The sequence below is a fragment of the Anticarsia gemmatalis genome, chromosome 4 (assembly GCF_050436995.1).
Source record: "Anticarsia gemmatalis isolate Benzon Research Colony breed Stoneville strain chromosome 4, ilAntGemm2 primary, whole genome shotgun sequence".
NCBI classification, from domain to species: domain Eukaryota; kingdom Metazoa; phylum Arthropoda; class Insecta; order Lepidoptera; family Erebidae; genus Anticarsia; species Anticarsia gemmatalis.
This window is the reverse complement of record NC_134748.1, coordinates 4,196,709-4,217,371: the sequence shown is the minus strand read 5'-3', so window position 1 is coordinate 4,217,371 and position 20,663 is coordinate 4,196,709. Positions and strand designations below refer to the sequence as shown.

Genomic DNA, 20,663 nt, shown 5'->3' with positions numbered 1-20,663 from the left:
TATGACATCATTCAATTTATTAGGCGTTTGAAGTAAACTATTATTGTATTGAAATCACTTGCCGAATTGCGAAAACAAAACTGTATAAGGAAAAACAATGAGTTGATGTCATGTATTTTTTTCACGGTTATGCTGTAACCGTGTAAGCATTTTATTTACGTTACTAAATACATTGCAGAACATGTGCAATTCATTTATTCAGCAATACAAATGGCTTCCAATTTGTCTTTCATTTTGTTGTATGATAATAGAGAGCTGAAAGTGTCGTGCTACTTTAAATAAGAGTCGTTAAACATTCTCATTTGCGTGTCTAGGGTCTACAATAGGCTAGGCAGGTTAATAACCTTTTTTACAATTACGATCGTATTTTTTTGTCGTTTGTCCTTTTTATCTTCTGGTGAATGCGGTAACTGTGGAATAAATTGTGAAAATATTGAAGTGAAATAATAAAATTATGTAAAATGTTGAGTCTACGCCAATGCAGAATATCAGTCTGCCCTGTCCCCGTAAACCCTATAGTCTATAGTTACTAGCTTAGATAGCCTTGAGCCAAAACTATATTGCCACAGATTAACTAATGACTGTTACAGATATTGCATTCAATTTAGACAAAAGTTACTTTATAAAAAAGAACGCTACACCCCGCACGAGTGCGCAGTGTTGAAAAACTTGGTCTATTTACTAGTTTTGTCAAGGTTTTATTAATTGCCGTTATTAGGCAGCCTAGCCTAGAAGCTGTTATGCAAACTTTAGTTGACTTAAGCCTCGTTTTGTCCCTGAAATAGAGAGCACTGCATCTAGTAGAGATTTTCACTGATCTATCGATTGTGTAAACTTTTTAAAGAGCAAGAAAAATGCTCCGTGTTCTTCATATATGAAAAATCTATACACGTGTCGTCGTATCTATTTATTATGGATATAAACAATAACTTATTTCGCAGAATCCTATTTTCTTCTGTTAAATAATTTCTCTTAAATATAAATTGTCTATTCAGTGCCGTCACTGAAAAAACGATTAACTTTTTGCGTTCCATTCGCGTTCACAGAACGTCAAAAATAATACATTGTTACATCGAGCTAAAACATGTTCGTGATTGCGTATTTCTATACATATAATGACAATACATAATTATAAAATGAGTTTGTAATGTAATTAGTAGCTTATTTGTTATTTTTCATATTATTCCAGAAAGTAACAATGCTTATGTAGATGTATGTAAATGTATAGATGTGATTGTCAAGAAAGATTGACAAGTCGGGAAAAAATTGTAGGTAATTACATGGAGCTGGTAGTTTTTGTTCGTAATGAGGTATTGGTTTCTAATATGTGTTGAATAGGTGTTAGTAGCTGCATGCAATCTGCATAATTTACGTAAATATAACACCTAAACGACGATTCTTTAGAGTACCTTGATAAATAGCTTAATACAAGCATGAAGGCGTTACCTATATTTTATTTCTTATCTTAACGAATTCATTCTTTGACATATTGTAGCTAAAACCGAACAGCAATTTATCAAAATTCCATGTAAACTTAAAATTAAATTAGTTTAAACGTCAGATTGATATCGGTATCATTAACAAAGTAATTTGATCGCTGATTTGGGTCGAAGGAAAGTTGTCAAGATAACAAATATCGTTATCGTTGCATTGAGTCATCGAACAAGTTGAAACTAAAAAGTTGCTGCACTAATTAAGTAGATATTTAAAAGAACTGCGTAAATAGTAGTAATACTATTTAATAATAGTGTTTAATTACTTTAACCTTGCGCCTGTTGTTTGAGACAGAAGTGTCCTCGAGTGCAAATATTACTGCAATACTAACAAAATGTTCAACGCATGCGGCTTTTCTTTTACGATACTGAAATACCGTTACTTTGCCATTGTGATGTACGTGCTCTTTGGTGTTAGCGCATCGGAATCCCTGATATCTCAAGCATGCAACGAAACCAACTGAACCAATTCGAAGAATCAGTGCACGTCGGATATTTTATAGTGGTTTAAATCATATCTGCAGACGGACAATAACTTAATTGATTGTATCAATGACACATTATATTAGAAACTCCCTTTAATAACAATACACTTTCCCCGTTCTCCGCTCGTGACAATAAATATCCTTTTGAAAATAAACCATGACTTTGATCGTCGAAGATAATCTTATTCTTAACTAGAAAGGAGAGTACCTATAGAAAGCGGTACCGTAAACGCTATCGTAATAGACGTTATTCAAACAATTCCATGCTTCAGATTCTATTTAGTTTTGTTCTGTGCGTTGCGAATTGTTTGGCGAGCGCAACGTCTAGGGCGACGGCATTGCCGCTGCCGCTCACACAGCCTTGCGAAACTAACCTTCGGTTCCTTGCAGGCACTCCAGCTCGACCGTGTAGTCCCATAGGTCCAAGGAGTTCAAGCCGTTTAGCTCCCACGAGTTGAACGAGTCGCACTGTTCCTGTTCCTCGCTCATTTTCCACCCACTGTCGACGTAAGGTCACTCACGAAGGCGTTCGTTACGTGTCCGCGCTTGCGGCCATATTTTTGTTAATTCATTGTTATGTTCGTTGGTCGAAGTGTTAAGAGACGCGGCCGGAGCGACGGCGCAGAACGGACTGAGGCGAGGCCGCCGCGGCTGGCGCACCACCGTGCAATTACCGCGCGCCATCGCCCGTCAGCCCCAATCTAATTTCAATCTCATTTCTTTCGATTACTCGCCCAGAAGAAGAAATTAACAAATGTTGTCGTACAGCCGACGTAATTCATAATTGAACAAAAAGGCAAAACTAATCTGCGGAGAAAGTACTCGGGTACGGTATGTGGCTATGTGCGGTGTGCCACCGGCAATCTATCAACGAGGATATCGGTATGGAAATGTACATTGTACATCCAAAGACCGATGCGCTAGAAAGTGTTTGCTCTCTGTGCACAATGCTTTAGTATGTTTAATTTTCGTTAACGTCATTACTGATTGTCATCTATCATAATAGCGGCACTTCATGTTAATCTGTCGCTGCAGTTATGGGGAAAACTCGATAAAACGGTGTGATCTGTCAGTCAAACTTGACGTTTAATATAACAGTCCCGTTGTTAACATTCAAGCGAGCATACAAAATATATGATGGAAGTAACGAGTAGTGACAGCAGATGTTATAGCAGGTGCATTACGCGTGGTTGATCGACGCTCGCGCTGATTCAGTGCAGCCACTAGACCGAAACCACGCAGCAGTCGCTTGTCGTATCGAATAAATAGAACATTTCGTTACGCAATTGGTCATAATCCCACGGCACACTAATATCTTGTTACTTACAAGTAACTTATCGCTTTACAAGCACATTTAAATAAAACACCACAGGGAAACCAGACACCGCTTAAGGAACAATTTCCGTAAAAACATCTTTTAAAGCAACAAATAAGTGAACTGAATCGGTAACATTAATTTGTTCTAGTTAGTTAACCGTAGATCCGGGTGTTTAAAATCCACAGTACTATCTTTATGATCGGTTTATTTAAAGATATCGAGTCCCGTTTGTTATCAACACTTACTAATTCAAGAGTCGGTCAATAAATAATGATTGTGTTGAGTTTATTATATGTCTGTGATTGCTTTACATACATTCACAGGGTCATCAGTTGCCGTGGGTCAGCTAAAATTGTTTTGCCGGGTGATATAGACGTAAAATAGAAAGTGCATACCAAAATACTGTAATTAATAGTTCCTAGACAAGCTACGGTGATTTAAAATGTAGACATTCAAAGTTTAAATCTCGTCGGTATGTTTGTTTATAGTTGTGTTGATGTTGAATTGACAGCGAGTTATAGAGTGTAGATTGAATCGCATTTCATCTCGGCAAATTGTTCGGATCAACAGACATGCGTCATGTGTCATGCGCATGCACAGTTTTGATCTTTAACCTCACATTAAATACCAATGCACGTGCCTTTGAACGGTGGAAATCTTAGGTTTCAAGGTCCAATTAGTTGCGGTTTAACTCAAACAAAAAATATAGAAAAGATATTGAAGTCACGCAAAAAATCTCAAAATTTGTCATGCTTTTTGTTACTTAATGAAGAAAAGATATAAGACAAGAAGATGATGAAATTCGAGTGCCTATATTTATGTTTAAACCTCAAAAACCTCGACATTGCCTTAAGCAGAAATACAACTGCGAGCATAGAGTTCTGGCGACTAAAATAAGCTGGTGCAATCAGCGCGTGCGCATGAATATGGAGAATCTCCGTCCGTTATTTGTACGAAGATTTGTTATTCAGAAGCATTGTCCCTTAAATGTATCGTGTGAACTTAGCATTACAACTGCAAACGTAACAATGAATGTATGAAGTCTGTGAAGTATTCTACAGTTCGCGATGAGTGAATACATCTCATGAATTATTCTCAAAACAACAGTTACCCAACGTCCGTGTCGGTTTAACACGAGTGTTTGGGTGCGTTGACACAACAAGCAATTTATCTCAATTATCTACCACCAGAAGCGTTTGCATAGTCACGCTAGTAAACTAAGCTGGCGATTGAGAAACGGTCGAAAGTATTGCTTCCATACTTCCATGGGAATGAGTAGAAATCGAGAGTGTATCAAATATCAATCGTGTCGCGAATAGGTCATCATACTAATGCAGCAATGCTCAGATGTCGTGACAAGTCGTATCCATTTACTTCTATGACATTATTAGTTGTTGCCTACTTGCGGTCACAAGTTAACTTTGCATTGAAAATGTAAGTAAATGGTGTAGTATTGATGTCATTTGCAAAAGTTATTTCTGTATTTTACTATCTGGAAGAAAACTTGACAGACTTAAACTATTTATTTCATGAATTCGGTCATCTTAGTGGTCTAACTCGAACACAAATTTGGTTATCTTTGGGTTCCCGACTCAAGTTTAGCTGAAATAATAATTGGAGGAAGTAAATTTGTTCTTATTTATAGAAGCTGAGTAGTTCTCTCAACAAAGTGTCTATCAGTTCAAGTAAGTAAGTACGTAAGTACTTATTACTTAGATGCGGTAGAACGAGTAAATCGTGTTTCTGATAAACCTAATAATAGCATAATGATAATGACATCGCGTTTTGTAGCCAACTAGTTAGCTACTGAGGGACAAAGTACGCCATTATTGTTCAATGTAGCGACAGAATTTCAATGAGCCATCGATACTGCAGACCGTGATGTTATGCCTTATTACGCTTTGTGTTCCTGAAGGGTACATAGGAAACAAACACGTACATATTATTTACATTTTCATGAGGAAAATGAAGTCAGTCACAAACCATACATATATTTTCATAAGAATCAATTTAGACTCCGTATCTTGCGCTCCTTCTTAACTCCTGAATGGTGTATGCATGTTAGTGATCTTTTGAGTCATGTTCTTAAGGATCTTTAAATTATAACGCGTATCTCTCAGTGCATTGCAATATAGCATAGAGTTAGGTACTCAGAAATAAGAGACGCCCAAGTTGATTAATATAAGTGAGTTTCAGAATTCTCAAAGACATACAATTTGTTACATCAAGAAAAGGAAAAGCTAAAATACGAATATGATTGATTATTATGCAGAAGCCTTTCTATGTAAGTAGGTACTGATAGGTAAAGATTGCTAACTCTTTGTGGCTTGTTCGTGCGTTTAAAATTGATTAGACCCCACAGTTTCTAGCCAGATAGTCATTACGCGCTCGTTAGCCACCGTTCAGTGTTCAAGCAAGCTTTTTATTTCAAACATGATAAACGTTAGATATTATGGAGGCTGATGATATGCTGTACATTAAAATAGGGCGATTAAACATCATCATTCATCACTAAGACACTAATTGCTAAGGTTTAGTTGTAATGTGCGCGTCTCTGCTATTAGCTTGTATATTAGCGGCCAGTTTTATCATCTATCGCTAGATAGGGATAGGTTTTGTTGCAGGTCAACCGTATCGAATAATAAATAAACAACTATAATTACTAAGCTAATATAAATTAATATTATTTGAAATTCCTCTAGATGATTGTCTGAAGTTAAAAGGAAATTGACGCCATTTTCTTGACGTTAATCTGTATTATGTATAGTGTAAAGTTTTTGTCACTGTATGTGTGTATTCATCATGTTATTGCACGTGATTTGATAATAATAATATGCATAAATTAATAATGGATTGTGGAGATTAAGGATGATGTCAGAGTTTTCAATATCGACTTTATTCAAACTTTTATTACGTCTTACAAGCAGGAGATTAATTGAATGATTTATCAATATTTTTAATACGAGTATAATTTTATTTCTATATGAGAAACGACAAGGGTCAGAGATAAACCTTGAATTTTTTTGTAACTTTTTCATGTCGAATCATAGGTATCTAAGTATTTTTTTATACTTATCCGCGGCAACGGCACCGCCCAGATTGCCAACATTACAATCAATTCACAATGCTAATTCACAGGAACGTGAAAAATCGTAAATTTTTGGGTTAGTCGAACTTATAGCATAAAATTGTTAGATAATTGTCAGCCACATCTCGTTACTTTTAGGGTTGATAGTCGATTTTTAACAGTCACGGCTCACGAAGGTTTCATGTTTAATGCGCATAAAGTATTAGGTCTCGTTGAAATATCATTTACGACTTTTGTATTGAATTCAGACTGACTTATGGTTATTTTAACCTAGCGAACATTTAGCAGTTATACATATTATGCAGTAGTTTTGCTTTATTCTTATATGTATTAGGATTTATGTTAAGCTTAGGCAAGTATTGATCTCGCAAGAGACAATTTTTCAAGGAGAAAATCCTTTTGCCCTGTAGTTAAATGTTGTTCGGGTCTTTATACAGCAACCCTAATAGCAAACTGCAGTGTAACGTTATTCACAAGAGGCTGCGAATCTTCCGTAGAATCCAAATGTTACCACAGTTACATAAATGAGTTACAAAATATTTTGCTCAATACACGTATCAGTGTTCAGGGGCTATAATCAGTGAAGCGTTGTGAAATTAGTACAATTGCTCTGTTTCGTAGCACTGTCAAACACTTTTTGTATAAAATGTAGGTTTATTGAAACAAAATCTTTAGTTCATGTATTACATTTTATTTGTTTGGTAAAGAATTCAACGCGTGCGTTGTTTTTCTTTTGTGAGATTCTATTGATGTTGACACTCCTTGTATATCTTCATCTTCATTCTTTCAAAGCAGTGAAAACGATTGTTTATTTTCGTTCGTTCAATGTTAAAGGTAAAGATTTAAATTACCTTATGCCTGTCCTCCCTGTGCGCTAGAATCCCCAAAGGACGACTAACCACATCATCGCTTACTTTTAATAAGTTACTTTTGTAAAGATTGGCAAGTTCAAAAAATACTATAATTAGTAAGTATACTAAAATGACAGTGGGTAATACGAGTAGCGTGAATTTGATAACAAAATTATACGAAGGTCGAATAGAGTTCACTCACCCTCTTACGTTAGTCGTTCTGTAATAATAAAAAGAAAATAACATGCTAATTAGGTAGTTAGCAACTCAGCACGCAGGCAAGCATGTATATTTCAAATAACAGTTCATAATAAATTTACTAATTGTGACAGTACCGCAGCAAGAGCTCCCACAATTTACTTTCCTAATTAACGTATGATTGCTTCATTAATACTAAGAATTTTACGCGTAAAATAATAACTATGCTAGCATTTATCAATGACTTTCTGTTGCCCAATGGTTGGCAATAACCGAAGGAATTCGTATATCTTCAGTGCACCGCGGCGCTATAAACGTTACAATTACGAGGTGTTTATGAAACGGTTTTATTCCATTCCGCTTATTGCGTAAGCTTTATGAAAAGTGCACTCACTTCGTCGGCTTTTTGGTTATTCCAAATTGAAGAAAGTAAAATAATATTAAAGTTTCCACTTTAGGTCTCTTTACATTATTGCCTCTTTAGGATTGGTTAAGTCTCTAAGGGCATTTTAATATCGTTCGCCTTTAACGTCCCTAAAATATCTTTATCAATCTGTTCTTTATTTGTTTTCCTTATTAGAAGAGATATAATATTATAGTATGCCTGGAAATAATGTGATATGTAGGTATATTGGCACTTTTTATTGTAACCTTTCAATCTCCATCAATATATTTTCCCTGAAATCCACATTGTCACTATTGAAAGCCGTTTCAGTGTAATTTTGACGTTGTTAATGTTACATGTTGTTTCACAGTTGCAAAACATACTTACATTTTCATCGGGTAAACAAACTATTTTAGGTTCAAATACAAAGTCGAACAAATATTTATATTGTGAGTACTTCGTGACCTATATAGTGTTACGTAAAATAATTTGTAGCAGTTTGTGGCTAGGAGAAAGTGCTCCCGACTGTAAGATGCAGGAAGGGCACTGTTGCCACGAAATGTCAGCGCATGCGCATCGTTCCCATAGCAGGCTGCTGGCCCCGACGCAATTTGTTGAAAGTAGAATCAATTTGTTTTAGAAAGTAGACTGTTCTGTTCTGCCTTTGCGAATGGTTCGCGAAAATATTTTTAATCTCAGATATTTTATTAGTTCAAATTCGAGCACTTCGTTTCTAAAGCATAACATATTTTTTATTGCAACTAATGTTGTTGATATTTTAATACTTGTATTTTTTGTATGATTTGAGTGAGAGATGTTTTTTTTGGATGAATATTAATGAGTTTTTTTGTACCTGTCGAATAAAATATATTTCATTTTAGATTTGCATTTATTTGTCTAGGTTTTCACCTTATTTGACATTCGATAAACGTAATGCATTTTAATTTTTATGTACACTGCGCATTATAAATATTATGTGCACGACCCTGAAAGCATTTACCAACGTCAGTTTGGACATGTTTAAAAAATACTTATAAATTAAGACCACAGACAAGGCAGTGGTGATAGATGGCGGGAATTATACGGTATGCACGCATGCGCAATGATAGCTACGTAATGATGACGAAATGACGAGACGACGAGACAAAAGTCAGGCAAAGGCACCGTATTGTAATGCCAAGTGAGTCATTGACTTGACCTCTATAGGTTTTACTGTCTTTTTATTATGACGCACATCATAAACACTTACCAATTTTGGATTTAATAGGTAGGTAACTGTTTTAAATATTACAAAGAAATATCGATGAATAATTGAATTAACCGGGTGGTTTTCCGCACATTAAATACGTGGATCCTTGCTTTGTTTCGAAATAGGTACCTTCTATGATTTATATTATGACGGCAATGTATAATATCAATATATCACATACGTTTACCTTGTCCAAATATATTGCCTAGGAAACAAGGCATAAATAATGCTGTATTATAACCAACTGTAACTATATTTTAAACCGTTTTCCGTTAACCTTTGGTTGAGTTACTGCTAGCTAAGTTTAAGCCTAGGTCAGTTTAATTGTTATGTTTTCAATAAAAAATATTTTTTTAAATGTAATTTAAAATGAGTTATTGAGTTTATGTATTATAAATTAACATTTTCTCTTTCGCCTTTGACGTCTAGTCAAGTAGAATTCTTGTCGCACTGCGGATTATGGTGACCTTTCTACGCTTAGCACTCTGTTCGAGATTTTCTTTTGATTTGGCCCGAGTTGGGATTTCAAACTAGACGATTATTTATACTTACTTCACTTTATAAATAAAGCACTCTACGAAGTATGTAACGGGGGTATAACACAATCATTGCATAGTGACAAGATCGGTATGTATCCGTCATAACAGAGCAGGTATATTCATTTATTATTCATATTACAACACTATGCATTAATCAATTTGAATATCTGATATAAATACAACAGAACAAAGACTTTTGACTAGTGTTCTAGATTTATCATTCTATTTAAAATTTTCGCAAATGTCGGCTTATCGTTGACATTATTGCATACATTACGATGAACAAATCGAAACTGGATTCATTTCGTCTCGAGATTATATCGTGTGAAGTAACTGTTCAAACAAAACTGACTTGCAACACTAACACGCATGTCCATACATTAAGCGCTTGTTTATTTCAAGTCGTGTGGTGTTACGAGAGTCGACTGATTACTTAGAACATGTTGCGGACATTTCAATTGATTCTGTGAAGTTTGAAGTATGTCAACCATATTTTCACGTAGGCATTTAAAGTGGAACTACTGTCAATCCAATAAATAAGTCCTGTTTAGCAAAACCATTAAACTAAGAGGATTAAGTGAGAAAAAGACGGACAAAACGAATGTTTGTAACATAATTTTGAAAATGTATATTCGAAACGGACTTACAGCCGAAACAACCCCTCCCTCATTACAGGAGGCGACCCATGCCCAGTAGTGGGACATTAGTGAGTTAAATTTATTAATTTATGTCTTCGAAATGTTCTGATATAAACTCAGTTAAAATTTTTTTTGCAGCTATGTTCTATGCACCTTAATTAAGATAAAGATCGCCTATCCAGATACTCGTTAATAATATTATGATACAAGACAGATTGATTTTCTCAGAATGGCGCCAATATCGAATAAGAAATCTGAGTAGCTATAAAAACCGTATTGAATACTGTCTAACGCTTAGTAGCCATTGTTTACATTCTTTGCATAGTCGATTGGAATGGATTTCACGCATATGGCGTTCATATTTACTACGTCGTGTGATGTAATTACAGTGTGTAAGGTTATATTAGATCATGTTTTAAAATATTCTATGATTTATATAACCAGCAGAACCGTAGCAACATCGGTGGCGGGATTTTTGAGTATCAAGAATTTGATATTTAAAAAAATAGTTCTGGGACGCCGCTAGAGGCGCTGGTGAATAGCCGGTTGTCGATAGATGATAGTGGTAGAGAATCACTCTACTGTGTAACTTTAATAATATTCTAAAACAATTGTATCAGTCTATAAAGCAGTGAGCTAATTATAGCACCGTATTTTCGAATTAAAATTTTAAATAAGTAATTAATATTGTTTAACGATTCGTGACAATTAAGATTGTTGTTCTAGAATCTCGTGTATAAGTAAATGCCAATGGATAATATGACCGGTAGTAGGTAAGTAGCGATTAGCAACTTAAGTGCAAACGATGATCAGCAAGATGGCGTCGCGCGAATTACTTGATAGCAATCATTGATATATTTTGTCATCGACTATCTGTCATGAATTCTTGACGACTGCTTATCTATCATCAAATTAATGAAGATTCTGTACGGTAATATTAAAAACTAGATAGAATTATGCAAATGACCATTGCCTGAAAGAATGCCCTACCAAGAATGATTCCGTTGAAGCCCTGTCAACGATTAGTAATGATATCCCTGTCCCTAGCATCCTGATTAACGAAATAGGCCACGTGGTATGTGAAATTATAGTTCATTAAATACAATGAACGAGACCACACTCGTGTAATATTTCATCACGCCTGTCGTGGGAGTGCAGGGGAAATGTATGATTAAACGCTCGTAGGCGACGATGCAGCCAGAATTAATATTATCGAGATTGTTCAGTTAATAGGTCTGAAGGTTTATTAAGTCACCGTCGCTTTTTATCATTCTGTTATAAGTATCTTTTGTGTATTCAATTGGTACTTACGAAAATGAATTTTCATAGTTAGTCTTTCTTCTGATTTATATGATTGAACTCCAATTTGGATATGTTTACCATTACTATTCCTGGGCTAGTTTTATGGGTATACAGTAGTACATAATAACTAAGAACCTGAAATTTCAAGCAGTTGTTTTATGACTATAGATGACATACTAGTGTACAGATTATCTTTAGAGACTCTACCATTATTTAAGATGAAATAGAGCTACATTCAGAAGTATTGTCAAAAAATCCTACATCTTCTCTACCTACACGTAAAGCTGATTGAAAGAAAGATATGACGTGAATGACTAAGTAAAGTATTCTGACATGTCTATTCAAATAAAAAGCTTCTAATGAATATCTTAAAATCCTGTCATAAAGTGGTCATGACCCTCTCATTCATAGAAATACCGCTATACAGACGTTATGAATCACTGCTGAGGTGTTTAGATAAAAATAATATCAATTTTGAACCGGCTCCATAATTTATATTTGCTATAACATTTTTGATTATCAATAACTCGTTTTGAATATAATAGGATTGTTATAGCTTTATGCAAAATATATTTTGTAACACTATCCGACATAAATAATTTGCATAATATTCTATTTCATAGTATATTTTTTGTTACATGTCTCATCGGAGCTGGTAATTCACCATAACTATTTAGCACAAATATAAACATGAAATATGTCCCAAAGTGATACCCTGGAGAGCATCGTTTCTTTCATAATTGAGGATTAGGCAGCTTAATTATCTTCCATACTTGGTTTTTCTTTATGAATTAACTAACGGCCCGTAAATTCACGCTCAGATTAATAACTAATTAAGATATGTAAAAAATATATTTCGCATATATTCGATATTATGGGAATAATTGTACATCTCAGATTTTTTATTATATATAAGATAATTATGAGAATTGAAAACCGTAACGAATAATTAATAGTTTTTTACTAATACAGATATTTTATCGCTTGACCCTTCTACAAAATGTTTTGATAACTTATCTTTGTTTTGACTTTACCTACATTGTCAAGAAGATAGGGGGCATCTATCTATAATTACGACATGAATAGGTAGAATCCGTTCACGATAATTACTTAATTAGCTATAAGTGGCCAGTGGACTGTGTACTTGAGACAAGTGTAGATAATTTATGCAGTACCTACACTTGTTGATAAGTGGAACTATTTGAATGAATGACAATCAGTTATCGAGAGCCAAGTCTCAGTAGGAAAAATAAGTTATTATCCATCCGATCTAGTGTCAATTTAATCTCCTCCAAACTCAAAAATGCATCTAAAAATGTTGCTGGAGCCTCTATCTTCTTTCGGTTCATTACGATTCTATCTTGACGAAATTGTTACACTTGTTACTCAGGTCAGAATTTACTAGTTACGGATAGACTATTGAATGGATGATAAAGTAAATGTTTAGCTTTTTGCCAATAATCCATTTGTTAATCTAACTGACACTTAACCCGAGGTAGTAAATCCTATTGTAACCTATTCGTAAATGACGTATTATTAAGCTTTGAAGCTTCTACGTGGAAATCGTTGCTCCGTTTCTCATGTTAATGAAACATTAGTGTATTAAACCAGGCAAAAAATACAGTTGACGTAAATAAAAGTTAATAGTAAAATAACTGTCATAACATTATTAACTATTAATCACTTTATTTTACTACCTTTTTGTGACGAACAATGTCAACAGGAAGTTCTCGATTCTAGTAAACTAAGCGACTAAATCACCTTGTAATGTAGAATAATATGCGAATTTTGATTCGAAATGTCTGATTATTCTTCCAAGTTTCGAGTTGCTGGATAGTATCTAGCTTTGAACAAAGCTATTTAATTAGAATATCTTTATATATGTTGCTAATACTTACGTATTAAGTTACATCTTAACATTTGAACGTAACTCTTGAATTTGCACTTTGGTACAGTTTTAAAAATCCTCCGATGTTTCCGCCAGAAACCAGTTTTTCTCAGATAATCTTTAAGGTAGAAGAACTATACTTGATTGTGCCTCGTCACCATACAGTAAGCAACGTACCAAACAGCCCACACAAGGAAGCACATACATCACGTATCATCAACAAAAACGTCTTAATGTTGCAGCGACTCAGGCGTTTTCAATTTTACCAGAATGATTTTAAAAAACCGGTTGAGGCTTCAAATGAACGCCAGGTGGTTCAAGGGTACATCGTGACGCCATGTACAGAAAACGGAAACTTTATTTAAATCTATAATTAGCTCTCAGTACAAGAAGCTTGTAGAATGCACAATTGTCTTAAAAACATAATATTTTACATACAAAAGGCTCACAGGAAATTGTTTCTTTTCGATCGATGAACATTCCAAGGCTTGGTTCAGAGAAATACTTTTTTTATTGATCTGCCGTATATGGTCAAGATGATGCAGGTTTTTCAGGTACCTAACAATCATGCAGAGTTTAGTAAAGCACAAAATTCCAAATTAAATTGTGTTTAATATTTTTTCTTACCTGTGTTGAAGTAAGATATGAACTTAAAATGATCCTCTTAACATGCGACCTAACATGAAACCACTTTTGATTCGCAATAAAGTTCCTGCGCTTAGTTATCTGAGAATCACATACATTTTTACTGTTTATACATTAAAATAAGTACAATTATTTCAGTGGCATTCTTCGAGATATGAGTACGAGCAAGGGTCATACCAAGTTGACTTTTAAATTGGTCGTTACTCTGTAAATAGAACTTGTTGATTTCAATCTAATAAGGCCACAAGTTTTTGCGAGCCTAAACATGATAACATGAGACGAACCAGACGTAGAAAGTTGCTTCATAGAAAGTTCAGCATTTAACTCGGGTCTGAATAATAAATCATTATAATTTGAATGATGTTCAATAAACTTAGAAACTTTTAAACCTAAATAAATATAAAAAAATAGAATTCTATTTTTAGATATACTTAATCTGACATTTAAATAGCACGAACTTGGAGCAACTTCAAAAGTGAACCCGTATCATGAAACTTTGTAAGAAAACGGATAAGTTTCTAATTATAAGGTAGATTCGTCTGGAAATTACGTTTTTAAAACTGAAGAGATGAAACATCTAGTAACTTTGAAGATTTATAGGGTTTTAGAGACCATGGAAGTGTACATTATATTGCATCTGTTTTCTATATTTGTGAATGAAAACGAGTCGACTACCAAGCTTTTATAAATCGATTCAATTTCGAACGCAATTATTTTACAAGAATTGGTATTATGAGAATATTACATATCAAGTATTGCATTATTTGTCCAAGTACAAGCAATATAAACCGCAAAAGTAACGTGAAACTTTGGGAATGTGAACCTCGTGTACATATTTTGTGCACCGTCCGGTATTAGGTGCTATATTATACCTTTTATTGCACCTTTCATGAGTCACACTATACAAACGTTATTTTTAATGGAATGTTATTTGATCATGAATCATTTATATGCAAACAGCATACAGAGTAAAGTTTATATGAAACTCCTTCAAACTGGGTCCAGCAATATTGTTTGTTATGAACCAAAATATTTTATTTTAACTCTTCAAGACTAAAATATTGTTGTTTATAATTCAAAATACAATGAGGATGTTTTTTAATACCGGTGCGGTGGCGCCATAATTTATGCAGCCCTAAAAGCGTGATCGATTACAAAGTCAGACCTTAATTTCAAAATGTAAAAAGTGTACCTTTATTAAAGGGTTGTTCAAATTGGTTTAAAACCCTATAAAGATATCGATTTTAAAACCCTATAAAAGTTAAACAAGCGAGGGGAGCCGGTCAACGCCCTCTGCTCGCACCACAATGCAAAAGTTTTGCCAAAACGGGTGCTCGCCTCGTCCTGCCACTGACAACTCCAGTTTTCAATGTCATTTCGTTAGCTTCCTTAAGAATGAGTCACCAGTTACCAGTTTTCGTTTTAAAACGAGGTCGCCGCACCGGAATTTATGGGACAATAGGCTGACAAACAAACGTGGTCCATGCTTCATCCTTATAAATCAATTGAACAGAATCTTTTGAATGATTTCTAGTCAATTTCAAGCGCTTATGCTGATACAGGTTTTCTGCAGTACACCGCAGGCTTGACCACGTTTCAAAACCACGACTTGTTATGTGCCTCAGTCACGTGACTCAGTGGCAGTTTTGCCCTAATTTTTACATCGAGTGGCTGTTTAATGTAACGCCTTGACCTCGAAGTTTCGTTTTGTAAGCTGTTGAAATACAAATGACATTCAAGCACATGTTATCCGTGTTATCAAATAGTTACTAGCCTATTTACACTATATTTGGGTAATTTATCATGTTATATTTATTAGATAAGTTAATATTTTCATAAGATAATTAATAAGCCCAGAATTAAATAGATAAGAATCTAAGTTTCGTAACATAGTAGGTACTGAAAAGTTTTTCGTAATAGTTTTTCAATGCAATATTTATCTATCCACTTGGACGGTCAATAAGGCATCCTTGTAGATCTCAGTAGAACAGTTAAATGTTATTATTGCGTACCATGGTATTGAACAAACACGGCACAGTTGTTAGAATTAAATAAGTAAACAAGCGTCGCTTCTAATGTGTCCGTGGGGAAAATCAATAGCATTTTCTTCAATCGACGCGACGTCACATCTTCATAGATGCAGGGATTTTGTTCTCACTTGGGCCCTATTGCATTTTTTCTGCATTGATAAGATGCAGTTTTGCGATCTAATATTGCAAAATGTATGACGCAAAATGTTGGCGAGTATCGATTGACTCACCGTCTAACATGCAGCGCCGAGTAGTCATGTCATCGTCGTCGAACTCTTCCACACCAGGCTTGTCTTTTGCCACATCCATGTTTGAAAACGCACTTATCACCCACAGAACACTGTTTACATCACGCAAACTACCGGTGCACAATATCTATCACAGTACGAGGCCATACTCAGTTCGCGAGTGCGAATTTCACCAGCTGATCGCGAGGATGTCTACCGTCGCGTCGCTTGGTGTCGCGCGGAAGCGCCTTATCTCGATAGCCGTAAGCAAATAACTGGTCGTAATCGACCGGTCGGCCGCCGTACATCGGCCGTTCAATGTCAGTATCGAATGGACAATCAATTATGCGACACTGTCGCGTAAAGAGGAGTCGCGTGTCGCAACTTCGCTGCCTCGTTGTCTAGTAATAAAGTCGCACATGCGTGGTGCTGGGTGCGAGCGAGGGGCGCATGCGTGAACAGGGAGCAGGGAGATTTGTCGTTATCGACAACCTATGCCTATGGCGACGGCGGGACGCCATAGCTGCGACTGACCGGCGCGCTATAGCCCCTCTCAAATGGATAATAATTAAGCAATTTGTTTGCAGCATCGACGCGAATGTACTCTACAGCTCAAGGCCTGCAACCTTTGTTATTGTGCATTTTTGCAATGGATACTATTCAGAAAAAATGGGATGCTATCAAATGCATAAGTAGGTAAAAGAAGAGTGTTAAGACTTATCTCGGAGTCCGATCGCATATTTTATACGAATTTAGACTTTAATTAACTACTTTCTGTTGATTGGGTTTGATACAAACAAGTTACACGTAATTAAGTTTTATAGGTTTTGTATTAATATATTGTAATATTAAATTATGTGGTACAAATAAAAAATATCGTTCTACAGTTTCTACTTTCCCGGATATCCTAACATCATTCATAATATTATTAACTGACAGCTTAGTGTGACGGCTGAATGCTATTTATTCAAAAGCCATATTCCATAAATTAATATGATTAAATATAGTATAGTATAGTAGTACCTTTCAACTAATGCAATATTGATTTATTAAATAAATAACTAAAAGACAAGCGCCTTATAAATTTATGTTGTGTTTTCTGAAAGTGTATATTGCGCCAAGTTTTTTGGCAGGCGCTCAAACATTAAACCAGCCTAGCCGAAGTTAAGTTCATGCAAAGCGAATGGTTTGGAGAAGATATAATAATATAATTTCTTGGCAAAGGTTTTCATGAGATCCTTCCGGGATTGGAGAACAATATTATTAGTAATTTATATTCTGCTCTGTAATAATAAGGCAGATAAATATGTTTTCGGCGGTAAACCCAGCCCGATATTTTTCTACTTCGGTATTTGGTGTATGCTATAAATCAAAGAAAATTATAATATTATGATGATTAATCTTTAAGGACATAGTAATAAAAAAATACGTTATAAAGGCGAGGTCGCAGTGTCATTGTACAAAACTGGTTGGATATACTAATTCATGGTTAAAACTTAAAATAACAAATCAATGTGACGATAATGACATCATTTTGGGACGGGCCGAAGTTCAACGTTCTATCCGGTTGATTTGATAGTCATCGCGAAAACTGTCAATGATGCAAGCTTTAAAAATATGATTTACAATTAGTATTCTAAGTGTACTTGTTTCTCTAAATGGAAGGCGGTGATAGCATTCGTGCGTTTTGTTATGCCTATTTAAATTGCCACTTATTCTATGATCCAGGGTCTCATCACCTTAAAGACAACAAAATGCTTTTGCTTTAGATTTAACACGATAGTTTTCTTGAAGAGTTTATTCTTGATAAAACTTATTTCTGTGAGATTTTCATAGTCGACAATCACCTTTTTCTGTTTACAGACACCTTAAAACGTTAACCATAAAGTTAAGTATTTTTCCTGTATAGTAAAGAAATTTCATAGTCGTTATTACATAATTAATCGTGTATATCTTTATACGGTTAGTGAAACGAATTGTCGGTTATAGGCTTTTTGTCTCACGGTATTATTTACATAATCTTATGTCGCATTATGTACAAGTAAGTAGTTCAGTTTCCGGTCCGGTCGCACCCTTACGGAAACTTTGAGCGTTATCTCGAGATCTGCGGAGAAATAGAGCGTGAAACTTTGAGAGCTTTAAAAGTTATAACTACTTACTTAGTATGAAGGCATCTCTTTATCTGATTTATCTTTCCATGTGTAAAGAAATAAAAGATAGAGATTACGAATCGCAAATTTAGTCGTTATGTAAAATTAGGTCTGATGACACATTAAAAGTATCGAGTGCAAAATTTTGTTTTGGGTTATAATTTCCGAGTAATTCGGGTATTGTGTGAGAGAGATACATTTCATACTTTTTGGACTGAACTTGAGATCGTATTCTTTCCTCAACGTGATAAAGCTCTCGTTGCAACAACTGTGCAAGTACTTATTAAGCTACACAAAACCTATTTTAAAATCAGCATCGCAACGTCTACATCTGAATAGAATATATTATCCACTAACAGAAGCAAAACAGCTAGACAGACTTATGAAGCTGTTTACCCATTATTCCTCTGTAATGTGATGCTTGTCATGCTTATTCGCATCTTCAGTTACGAAGGCGCCAAGGTTCTATAGTGCCTGTTTGTTGCTCTTTATTCTGCCGCCATGAGCGCAATGTTCTCCCTTTTATTGCCATGGGGGTGAATGGCTCATTAATCCATGATAAATAGCTGTATCATTTGACTCGAGTTTTTTGGCTTGCGTGCAAGGCTGTCTGATTGTATTTTGCATTCTAGAGTATGAACGCCATGCGTATTTTGCCAAATAAGCTCCGTTTAGATCAGTTTATACATATATTACATACATATCCGGTAGGGATAGGCAGTGACGAATGAACGCCACTTGATAGGATCCTTACAAACTTCCCTTATCTCATTCACATCAATACATACGTATTATAATATGGAATTCGAGTCGCAATCTGTGGCGAACCGTCCACCACGTACCGAAAGAGCTAATTGGAACTGATGAGATTGTAAATATATTGTTTTTTAAACGAAGATTCCTTATTATTGGCTTCTAAGATTAACAGATAAACAGATTTCTTTTAAGATAACTAATCAAATTTCAGAAGTAATGTTTATTGATTATTTATAGGTACGCTAGTTTTAATAAATAAGAAATCAAATAACTAAATAAATAAGAAATAAACTGTTTACTCCTTATTTTAACCATCAGCGTCTTCTTTTTTGGATAGTAAAAAACTCACTTGACTAGATTTCAGTTACTGTCTACTATCAATTTGCTGTGAAAGTAATTTATCTTTAAAATTTTAGCAAGCTACCTATTTACTAACTATTCGCTCTAATTTTATCTTACCAACAGGAAAATTGTGAGAAACCAAACTAATTAAACTTCCGGCGGCAAAGCACGCTTTGGTAATAAATAAGAAACCTAAATAAAATTCGACCGGTGGTTGTGCAACCAATTTGATAGCATACGACAATAAAATTAATAGTACGAAAGTGTGCAGAACCATTCGAAGCGTCCTACGACAAAGGTCCATTCACATACAACAATGGTTACATTATTTTACTGCAGAGCAGCGAAAGCGTTGCGCAAGAGCATGTAAACGACGATTAAAATAATTAATGGTTAAACCTAATGACTTACATCACAAGGCTCCTTTGATCAGCCGTGGTAACAAAGCTATAGTTGTTCACATTAATAAAATTGGTAATTAACGGACTCCGAGATAGCCTTTCTTAATTTATTTGATTACAGAAAGGACACGATTCTACAATCGCTGAACCTGAGAAATAGTGCCTTCGTCGTTTGGTTCTAGATTCAAAATGGTTTTAGCCCGATCAAGCTTGGAATTAATATACCGACCAAATTTGATTTGCAATGTTATTTTAAATGATTCTTAAACATTCAAGCTTAGCTTGGTCAGTCAAATGCAGCACTATAATGTTAAAACTAAGTTGCATGAGTGACTATTTCTAGTTAAAACTTCAACTGCTTAATAGGTATTTATTCATCCTTAGCCTTTAGCGATTAACTTTATCTTGATTATGCGATCACCTCCAGGATAATCCTTTAACATGTTGCTTGAATACTGAACCTCTACTTCTAAATTATTAATAGTCCGTTCTCATGGAAATACAAAAAGCCGTTGAATGTTTTATATCACCGCTCATACGCAGATGGTTTATTAATTAAGAGCAGCTGCGTAGCGCCTGGCAAAGTAACGATCGCAATATACTGAATGCACACAGGTGGAAGTTAATAATTTCTTTGATTAACATTTAATGTTGGTAGTTGAGGACGGACCTAGTTTA

The 20,663-nt window shown here is 35.0% G+C and overlaps 1 protein-coding gene across 3 annotated transcripts in view; it reads right to left on the bottom strand.

The window, feature by feature from the left end:
- Cen (cerebellar degeneration-related protein 2-like) overlaps positions 1 to 20,663 on the bottom strand; it is a 70,672-nt gene that overhangs the window by 8,454 nt on the left and 41,555 nt on the right. The window contains exon 1 of one of the 3 annotated variants that reach the window (XM_076113194.1): positions 16,340 to 16,726. The exons of 1 other annotated variant lie outside the window; for it this stretch is intronic. In XM_076113194.1, coding sequence (XP_075969309.1) covers positions 16,340 to 16,418 — 79 coding nt within the window. In that variant the 5' untranslated portion in view covers positions 16,419 to 16,726. Of the gene's footprint in view, positions 1 to 2,352; positions 2,619 to 16,339; positions 16,727 to 20,663 lie in introns of those variants that run through there. One more of the 3 variants, XM_076113193.1, reaches the window with a different exon arrangement.